The sequence below is a fragment of the Nicotiana tabacum genome, chromosome 18, assembly GCF_000715075.1.
Source record: "Nicotiana tabacum cultivar K326 chromosome 18, ASM71507v2, whole genome shotgun sequence".
Taxonomy (NCBI): domain Eukaryota; kingdom Viridiplantae; phylum Streptophyta; class Magnoliopsida; order Solanales; family Solanaceae; genus Nicotiana; species Nicotiana tabacum.
In genome coordinates, this window is record NC_134097.1 from 160,714,759 (window position 1) to 160,725,588 (window position 10,830).

General features: G+C 36.7%; 1 protein-coding gene across 1 annotated transcript; it reads right to left on the reverse strand.

The window, feature by feature from the left end:
* Positions 1–2,334: 2,334 nt before the first annotated feature.
* LOC107804042 (dnaJ protein ERDJ2-like) lies at positions 2,335–9,716 on the reverse strand. The gene is made up of 11 exons (XM_016627854.2): positions 9,540–9,716; positions 7,946–8,165; positions 7,757–7,852; positions 7,295–7,415; positions 7,087–7,193; positions 6,701–6,918; positions 6,256–6,433; positions 6,035–6,154; positions 5,324–5,410; positions 4,698–4,808; positions 2,335–3,438 (listed from the first exon to the last, which is right to left on the reverse strand). Exons 2-11 carry the CDS (start codon positions 8,129–8,131, stop codon positions 2,611–2,613), a joined length of 2,052 nt encoding a protein of 683 aa, XP_016483340.2. The 5' UTR covers positions 8,132–8,165; positions 9,540–9,716; the 3' UTR covers positions 2,335–2,610.
* Between the last annotated feature and the right edge of the window lie 1,114 nt (positions 9,717–10,830).

The window sequence follows — 10,830 nt, forward strand, 5'->3', positions numbered from 1 at the left end:
CTTCTTTTTCTTTTTTCAAAAACCATGATGTACGAAAAAGCTTGTGTGTACCTCAATAAATTCTGTCCATAACCCCCCATTATACATGCAGTCTTGATTGTCGGTTAGAAACATTCCAAGACAAAAATAGATGCGCGGGGACAACAAGTTGCTTTTAGTTGCTTTTTGCAAACTCAATTAAAGAGCGTTATGACAGTCTCTCTACCTTCGTAAAATAGGGGTAAGACTGTGTACACACTATTCTCTTCAGAACCCACTTGTAAATTATACTAGTTTTGTTGTTTGTTGTAATTAAAGAGCGTTATGATCTTCTTCTTTTTTTCAATAACCATGATGTCTGGAAAAGCTTGTGTGTACCTCAATAAATTCTGTACATAATCCCCCTTTATACATGCAGTCTTGATTGTAGGTTAGAAAAATTCCAAGACAAAAATATATGCGGGGGACAACAAGTTGCTTTTAGTTGCTTTTTGCAAACTCAATTAAAAGAGTGTTATGACAGTCTCTCTATCTTCGTAAAATAGGGGTAAGACTGTGTACACACTATTCTCTCCAGAACCCACTTGTAAATTATATTAGGTTTGTTGTTTATTGTAACTGAAGAGCGTTATGATCTTCTTCTTTTTTCAATAATCATGATGTCCGGGAAAGCTTGTGTGTACCTCAATAAATTCTGTACATAATCCCCCTTTATACATGCCGTCTTGATTGTCGGTTAGAAAAATTCCAAGACAAAAATAGATGCGCGGGGACAACAAGTTGTTTTTAGTTGCTTTTTGCAAACTCAATTAAAGAGCGTTATGACAGTCTCTCTACCTTCATAAAATAGGGGTAAGATTGTGTGCACACTATTTTCTCCAGTACCTACTTGTAAAATTATACTAGCTTGTACTTTTTTACCGTAGTACTGAGTGATTTTGTCCACCAAAACCTAGACTAATAGAAAAAAGTCACCTTATATTTTTGTCCTCGCTAGGTTTTGAAACCTGATACTTCATGCTTTTCAATAGCATGAACTTAAAAAAATATGTAATGACAAGTAACCGTAAAGATAGCAAAACATATTTTTTCTAGTCTGCGTCACTTTTTTGGTCTACCAAATTCCCTACGCAACGTGCTAATGTCAAAAATCAGCAATAATGCTTCGACTCAAGCTCTCGTGGGAATATGCTCTGCATCTTCTACCTTAGTCGTTTAGGATTGGAGTTGTGACCTTAGATTCAAGGTCAGTCCCATCCAAGGCACTCCTCTCTTCTATGCCTCCCTCCCACCCCCCACGCACCCCACCCCCCCCATTCAACATATCCTATCCAACCAACAATAAAAAATAAAAGTAAAAAGTTGAACTAAAAAATGAAAAGAAAATATCTCATACAAAAGGCCCAGGAATTCATCAAATTCCTAGTTCTTAAATAACAGTGCATAAACAGACCTGAAGTTCGTTTATTTGGTATTTCCATGTAAACCAAAATTTCGAGCTATAAAACGACTGCTAAAATGTTTTTTTTTTGTTAAAATAGCACGGTCTAACCAGTTTTCGGATCGGTCATTCAAAAATACAGCATTTGCCAAGTCATTGAAAAATAGCCACTATTTTGCTGCAACAGAGACCATTCCAGCATAATATACTGGAGTTCGGTGCACCTGTGTATGAACTTCCAGCATATTACCGGTGCTCCAGTTTCCAGTATATTATACTGGAGCCAGCAGAGTACGGTGCTCCAAACTCCAGTTTATTATGCTGGAGTATTTTTCCGAATTTTGAACAGTGATTTCGTTCAGATTTATCTTTAAATAAAAAGTGGCTAAATTTCGATTACTTTTGAAATTTTAGCTATATTTCAATGACCACTTGTAAATCTGACTATTTTTTAATTTCTCCCCTTTTTTTTTTTTTTTGGCCTTTCTGAGATATTGGACTGAAAGATACAGTAATTGCTTCACCAGAGATATGCACCGCTATACTGCAACCTCGTGCTATCAAATCTAAGGTAAGAATTCCAGGCAATTTACTCCTTCGACTTCGAAACACACTGACAGTATCTCTACTTTAACGCGAACTGAGGCTGTAGAATGCCTTCAATTGACACATAAATGCGTGGCAAAACGCTGATAGCAATTCTTTTTTCTGGCGGGGATGAAAAGAATTGCATTACAAAGAAAGCAAACGTGAACATTCGCCCGAGCCAAGCCAGCTCAAAGGAGACCAGGCGTTGCAAACTTCTCTTTGAAAACATTCCTGACAACAGGAGAACTGGATCGGATGGAGGCAAGGGGATCTCATCGTCAGGACTTGTGTCATGTATCAACAGTAAAACGACAAGAACTGCCTAGTTGGACAAAAAAGGACTTAACAATTCAAGCTCTAGAGAGTGCCCTATAAATGTTTTATTCATGTCAAATTACAACACTAACGGTTCTAAGTATATCACTATAGAAAAACAGATCGATTGAAGGCTCTTCTTACCTGCCCCTCCCCCACCCCAGCTTCCCAAACAAATGGAGCGAGAGGATGTCTTCTCACAGGATTCTTTTTCTCTTCCCCGAAAACTTGAACATTATGGAAGCAGGGAAATAGAAGAGCAAACAACTAGTAGCCAAGAAAGAGACTTAATCGGCCTCTGAACCAGACTCATCAGAGGTTGAACCACTGCCCTTATTGTGGGCCGAGCCATTGGCCACCGCTCCTTTACTCTTTGTTTCCTTTGTATCTTCTTCATCTTCGCTGTATTCACTTTCATAATCATCTTCTTCTTCTTCCTCGTCCTCCTCAATTCCATCCTCCATGGCAGGAGTCTCATCTGCCGTGAGACCGCTTCTGGTTCCAGCTCTGCTGCGTTTCATTACCTTTAACTTTATATTTGACTTTGCATCACAACCAATCCAGGAGTCACATAAGCAGAAAGAGCTCAAGTTGTAGTTCCCGTCAGCTGGAGCTTGGAACTTCCCCATTACCAGCCTCGAACCATTTTTCACTTTCTCAATTGCTTCTTTAACGGCAACATTTATTTCCCTTGCACTTGCACCAGACCCTTCCTTTGACTCCTGAATCGTTTTTGATACAGCAATGATCGCTGTAGCTTCATCCATGAAGCTAACCTTCTGGGAGAGCCAGACATCATTCGAAAAGGAGTCCGCAAGCAGCAACCAGAAATTCTCCTCTTTGTCAAAAGGAAAATACGGACAATGTGGAAGGGCACGGATCAAGCCATTACCACGGTTGAGAGTGACCCAAGCATGCATGGTAACGATGTCACCCTCTTGAATTCCCTCCTCGCCTTCTGTCTCACAAGTGATATCAATTGTCACTGAAGGCATCATTTTAAGAACCATCTCCACATCGTGGGATTCAGAGTTTGAGAACCCAGCAACTTGAGTCAGCAGATCTTCGCGTTCATCTGGTGTCATATCACGGAAGTCTTGAAATGTACGGACTTTCTGTACATAGAGGAAAGGGTTAAGGATATCCAAAACAAAAGGCTCACTTGTCAAAGCCCGATAACACTTCACTAATTAATACACATGCCACAGAAAGCAAAAAATAAAAAAAGTAGGCTGTCACATCATTACATCACAGGTAACAAAAGAAGTTGTTTCAGTATGAATAGGAAAAACATAGAAAATTAAGACTCCAGGCTTAAATTAGCCTGGAAGACGCACAATCAATGTACATATTGACTCCTTTAATTAAGACAGTCCATAGCATCCTTATGAATACAAGAGAAACACACCACCAAAGGAAAATGGTCCAGGTAATACTAAAAGTCCTTATAAAATTATGATTTTCATTTTCCGATAAATGTGAATCAAGTTCCCACCAGTACTCAGATTTTGCACAAGGAAATAAAGAAACAAGAAGAAACTGAGAGATGTCACTAGACTTCCCACTGAATGCATGCACTGTATAGGTAGCCACCGTGACACACTCAAAGCAAATATCAAACATTAACTATTAAAAGGTGTAAATTTGTAACATGTTTAAAATGTAGAAGTGAACTCAAAATAAATGAAACGACACTAGATCACAAAAATCAAGCGAAGCATATTTCATGATATGGAGTAAGTCATGAAGCAACTACCATATAACTAACATTTCAATCGTTATTGAGTAAGAGGTATTTTTTCCTGATAAATAATATTGAGGAGAGTTATATTTATCCCAGATCAAAAGATTGTAAATAAGCCAACGTACTACCTTAATAACATCATGTCACTATATATACTAGGAGAGATGAGTTTAGGTAAGCAGTTACTGCAGCCAATCCGCTGTAATGGAAAATCAAGTTATATAACATCCCTGTACACTCAAAGGCTGGTGTTTTTTCTTTTTAATGTTTACGGAATTTGGCTTGTCACAACTTAACACCTCATTTTGAGCCGGGATTACACGGATAGCACGGCCCGCTAAGGATGTACCCTACTTATCTTCCTAAACACATCTGCTGAATGTTGCCCGCCTAGGATGTGCCCTACTTATCTTCCTTAGTCTAACTATTAATTAAACTAAGATATTAAACAAGATAAGTAGGGCACAAACTTCCCCCAACTCCACCAAGGAACCACTCAGAGACACAAAAGCACGTTGATTCATGATTTATCACGAGCACCAATACAGATAATTAACACCAATCTCCATTCCAACATTCAGCAGATGTGTTTAGGAAGTTTGAGAAGAGATTAAAAGCAATAATTGCAACCTTTCTTGCAATCTTTTTTACCACAGCCTCACTAAAGTGTGGCAGCTGCAAGAACGGTGCATACCCTTCACTGGATCCACCTGCTGCTTTCCTTGCACTGAGAGGTACCGCCTGAATCATTAACAGCAAAATGCATCAGAAATGAGAGTAGGAAAGAGAACCAATTGTGCCTGCAATGTGGGTAAATGAATTTGAGTAGAATATTGGGAGTTTCTAGGTCATAAACCTTTCAAAAATGGAAGGAAATGAATACCAACTCCAAAACAAATAACTGCTGGAAGTCCAAATCTGAGCATAATAATTCATCAAAACAACTGGCAAAAATAAAATGTTGACAAAACATTCATCTTAATACATGAATCTTAAGATAATATGATGCAAATACTTTAAGTTTCAGATATAAATGTAGAACAGACGGGCGATGATGACAGTCAAAATGCTGGAAGTTGAGGTATACAACATGAAATTCAATAGTTATCACGGGAAAAAGTTACTTTTCTTACCTTGTGCTGGAAGAAGGGAAAGAGATAAGACAATGATAAGAAGGGATAAGCATGGCTCCACACAACAGATGTAGAAACTAGTGCTGATCTTTCAGAAAAGTACTGGCTTTCTGGAAAACTAACCTGAACAACACTCTGAGTCAGTTCCACCACTCCTATTGCAGGTCTTAGCCATCCATGCCCCACGGGAGGGCGTGGAATAATAGCCATCTGCATGCAACAAGACAAATTCCTTGTGTTACCACAGCAACTCATATCATGTTAGGCTTAAGACAGCTCATCCTCCTATATATACTTCCGACGTTATTAGTAAAAAAATTCCTTTCCTAATGATAGTTACCACCTACACCATGCCAGTGACAATTAAACTCCCTCAGAAATGTTCCATCTTGTGACAAGAAGTAAACTAAGCAGCACTAACACTATCTGTTGAGTTGTCCCACATTGGTGGGATTTGAGGTCCTTGGTCTCCGTATACCTTATATGGTCTTGGGCAATCCTCACCTCATAAGCTAGTTTTTGGGTTGAGTTAGGCTCAAATTTCATTTATCATGGTATCAGAGCCAGGCCCAATTAATGTTACCGATGTTGGGCATCCATTTATGTTGTCCACGCTCCAATTTGCAGGCATGGGCATGAGGGGGGTGTTGAGTTGTCCCACATTTGTTGGATTAGAGGTCCTTGGTCTCCTTATATGGTCTTGGGCAATCCTCACCTCATAAGCTAGCTTTTGGGGTTGAGTTAGGCCCAAGGTCTATTTATCACTATCATTATCAAAAAGAAAAGCAGCACTAACAGTAGTAATATGACTAGAACCAGAAAGAATGGAGATACCTTCATCAACTCTTCCAGAAGTCGAGGTGCGAGTTCAAGCACACGTCTGAAATCACGCTGTAAAGTTGGAGACAAAGCTGCAGTCTCACGTGTCAATTGGGCTTGAAGCAACAGTTCAGTCTGCAAGCAGAGAAGCACATCTTGCTAGATTTTTTTTTTAAAAAGGACAGCTTTAACAAGGTTTTTTGATTGGAAAACAACGAAGACAGCAAGCATTTAACCTTTACTAATGCAGGATGCTGCTTCCAAAACTTAGCCTGTTCCTGCCGAATATTCTTAAGATCCAGGTTTAGCTCACTTCTAACCAAGACAAATATTCTCTGCAGAGGTTCTTCATCAGTCCGCCGAACAGGAATATCCATGAATTCAGAAGCCTTAATGAAAACATCCATGATCTTGCTGCATCATTGAAGCAACATTAGAAGAGACAGAATGGAGATAAAAGCAACATCATCTGCGAAAGCGAAGAACATTGCATAGTGGAAGGGGAGAGAAAACTATTAGGTTCAAGAAGATAAACTAGCAACCAAAACATGGAAATGCAACTATATCATATTCAACAACATTTCAGCTACCTTGTGATTTATCAATACTATGAAACAATCTACAAACTTAAATATATGTATTCTTAAAAAGAAAGCCAAATAGACTATTACTCTCACATACCTTGGAGCTAAAGAAGGCTTCATTAAGTGGTAATATGCGGCTAATGTCGAGTGCATGACATAATTCCCAGTATACTTTGACGACCTAGACAAGTATATAACAGAAATTGTCAGGGGCAGAATTATACAGACTCCAACAATTCCAAGCAACAATATTCCCTCGGATGCTCCATCAATGTTTAAAAGGAACTGTGGGAGGGCAATGCCCATTTGAAGCCCCTGCAGGAAACACAAAAAAGAAAAAAGATGCATTAAAGATGAGTATGTTCCTCCCAAATGAAATGATCATGATCATGTCTAGGACCCAAAAAACAGGACAATTCGATGTTGAAATTTACATGTCCTCCTATCCTCCTCGTCCACAGGGCCATTATAGAAGTGAATTACCTGTCGTCCATCTGGATGGCCATATTTTTCAAAATTTTCCCGAGATATTGGATCTGTCAGAGCCTGATAAGCCTTTGAGATGTATTCAACAAAGTATGAGTGCGCCTCTGCAAAAAAGAGACAAATAGTCATGTTCAAGTGGCTGACAATACAGCTGTCACAGAGAAATACCTAGATGTGAACACACAGTGCTAGCTCTGGGTTCAACCTGGATCTGGATTTTTATCAGGATGATACTGAATGGAAAGTCTTCGATATGCCTTCTTTATTTCGGAGTCTGAAGCTCCATGTTCTAGTCCAAGAATATTGAATGGCTCGAATATTTGGAACTACAGAATAAAATGTTTAAACAAACAAGCACCATCTCCATTGATTAAAAAAATACATAAGAAAACAAACTACAATAAAAGGGAATCCTAGAGGATTGTGTGAAGGTTAATATGGTTGGTGCAAATAATAATGCTTCCTTGTGACCATGAGAAGGAAACTTATCAACAAACCATGAGAACTTGACATCAGTAAAAGAATACCCCATTGCTTGTGTAAATAAAACATATGCTATGTGAATTAGAAAACTTTACAAATGTGACCAATGGGGACAAAACAGTAAACATTTTAAGAACACAAGATCCTACTATTGAAGACAGCACTAGATAGAACATGCAATTACCTCAGTGCTGATATGTTTGATGTAATAAACAAGAACAGCCATGACGACCCACAGCAGTACAAGGGTCAGATTACTGTACGTAGAGAAGTTTGAAATCTGAAAATCAGAAGAAAAGACAAATTAAATCTCAATTACAGAATTTAACTTCAATATTAAAAATCCTTTAAACAAGACTATAGAGAAACTTGCCCGCTTGAATATGGATTTATGATACTTCCCAGAGCGAACGCATACCGAACACTGGCAGTTGATTTTGGCAGCCTTCTTCTTGAAAGCACCAAATAAATTGACTATAGTGTAAGGAACTAATGGCAGAGCCATTAAAGTCAAGACAAAAATGGGGAAAAGTGTGCTGTTCTCTTCAGAAGCCGCCATATTGAAATTCTCCTAGAATCTAGCAAATATACACCTGAAACGGTGATACCTATTAGAATCAGTGTTGTCAAAGACGCGCTTAAAGCGCGCTTAAGCCCTGAAGCGAGGTTCAAAACACGTTAAGCGCTTCGCCTCGCTTTGTGGGCGCTTAAGTGTCGCATCAAAGTTCTAAGGCATACTTTTCCTTGCCAATGAGTGTAATCCTGAAAAGGCGACCTTAAACAATTGATATTTCACTTTATCGTGAATTTTTTTTAATTTCTTTGTCCATATATTTGTTATTCATGCTTATAATGATTAGTCTTGGACTACATGCATATTTTTACTTTTTCTCCCGTTGCGCCTTTTTTCATTAAAGCCCATGCTTTATTTGCGCTTTGCGCTTAAAGCCCCAACAGACCTCAGAGCTTTTTAGCGCTTTTCGCCTTTGATAACACTGATTAGAATACAATACATCCAAAAATGGCTCACACCAGCCTAAAACTCAAAATGCAAAATAGCGCATCTCAAACTAATTTTGCTAATTTTATATATTTCAAACCAAACTTTCTCAACTCTGCATTATATCATGACAAGTCCAGCGAAGCAGAACTAAGCTTTAATATACTACTGAAATGGTTATCTCAGTTCATAGAGTTGTGTGAGTTCTTGGGGGATGTAAGGACCGGTTGCTGTATTTTGGTATACCACCTTGGTACATTTTTAATAAATTACTCAACATATAATAAAAACTGAAATGGTCGTTTCCATTTAGAGTGCAATTTAAGGACAAAACAGTGGTTGAAAACTGCAAAAACAAACATTAACCGCAAAACAATACATATTTGTTCAACTTCAAGACTTTCGTCATGAGAAGTTCAACTAAGCAAAACTACACCGAGTGCAATACCAAAATAATTGTTCTGATTCATCAGAAAACAAGCTAGCACGATGATAACAAATTGCAAAATATGAAATCATCTTTTGCCCGCCTTGTGTTTGAAGCAATAAATTGATTCCTTAAATGTGAGCATCAATTCACGTTGTCCTTTTTGTGCTTCACTTTTAAAACCACTGCTAAATTGTCTATTCGAACATTATCAATAGTATATTTATCCTCGCATAAATGAGCTCAGAAAATGTACTCCGAATATAGTAATGAAAATGGCGATTCCGATTCATCGAAAACTGCTCACCCATCCTCCCATTCAATGGAAAACACTATTGTGCAAAATTGCAGAAATTGCTAAATTCATACATATTTCCGTTCGAGTTAAAAATGAAAACGAGCTCAATATATAAGATCAATTTATCAGTTCACACAAATATGAATTCAAAATTTATGAATTATATATATCTATCATCAAAAAAGCTTCAGCTATTTGTTTGCCCTAGCATAACTACAAATGGAATGAAGGAATTGACTCACAATGATTCAGATTGCCGGTGTTATATCTGGACAGAAATTCGCCGGAGGGAACCAAGCGGTCGCCGGAGAAGCGCACAGCCTGAACCTCCGGGCAGAGGTAGGCGACTTAAAATGGAGCAAATTTAGATCGGGCTACAGTTTACTTTCTACTGAAGTATATCGATCTTTATTTCATTTGCTATTATAACCTCAGAATTTGCCTTTATTATAAAATTTATCTCAAATGCTTCATTTATTTTAAGTTCTGATCCCATGGCTTTAATTCTGTAGTTTACTTTTACCGTCCATAAATTTGACCTCTTAATTCTTATTATGTCGTCTCAAATTATCTATCATCTATCTATCTATATTTATCTATATCTATATCTGTATCTATCTATACTATATTAAATACACAAAGATACTTAAGAAAATATTGTTCGCCTTTTTTACCCTTTAAAAACAAAATTTACATTGGATAAAATTGTAAAATCAAAAAACTTTCCTTGTATTTAGGAGTTCTAAATAAATAAAAAAAATTAATATAATTTAATGTTTGATATCTTCTCCTAATAAGGATACAATATATTAAGACATAAAAGAATACAAAAAAAGGTAGGAGGAAAGATTTTTGTTGGTTTCCAACAAGGAAAATTCACGTTTTATGTGGTATTTTTGTTCTTTGTCCTTGTTTAATCAAAAAGACCAATTTTTCTTTTCATATGATTTATTTGTTGTTTTTAAAATTTAAATCATAAGTATTTTATTAGAAGCTTGGTTGTTAAATTCGTTAAAATTTACTATGGCATTAAGTTTTGAAATAGTAATTATTGTTGAAAAAATAGTAACCATTAATTTGTAATAAGAAACTAATTATCATAATTTAATTCACAAAAATACCTAAATTACCTCGGTGCATATGTTAAAATAAAATAGATGGAAAAGGACTTTTATTTTTTTGTCAAACAAAAACTAATATTATTACTGAGAAATTTTGCTACATAATTTAACTTTACAAAACAAGAATTAGTTAGTAAATTTCATCTTGTAGCTAATAGAATTTTTTATAATATATAGTTGATTCTGTCACTAAGTAGGATTAGCGATAAATTTTATTATTTAACTACACAATTTATCTATTGTTATTTTTTCTTCTCTTTGTAGTTAACTTGTCTTAGAATACATGGTACCTAGATGACTATTTTGATACGAAATTAATATAAAAGAACGAGATACATAATAACACTAAACTTTCAATTATCTTGGTTGTTGTCGTGCTTAGATAGAACATCCACTATTTTTTGTTACTAAG

Excerpts from the sequence above, each read along its gene's own strand:
- LOC107804042 (XM_016627854.2), bottom strand. The coding sequence starts at position 8,131 with ATGGCGGCTTCTGAAGAGAACAGCACACTTTTCCCCATTTTTGTCTTG. Across the intron at positions 6,919-7,086 it reads GCCATCCAGATGGACGACAG|GGGCTTCAAATGGGCATTGC; the intron begins GTAATTCACTTC and ends TGTTTCCTGCAG. Across the intron at positions 4,809-5,323 it reads TGACTCAGAGTGTTGTTCAG|GCGGTACCTCTCAGTGCAAG; the intron begins GTTAGTTTTCCA and ends TTAATGATTCAG.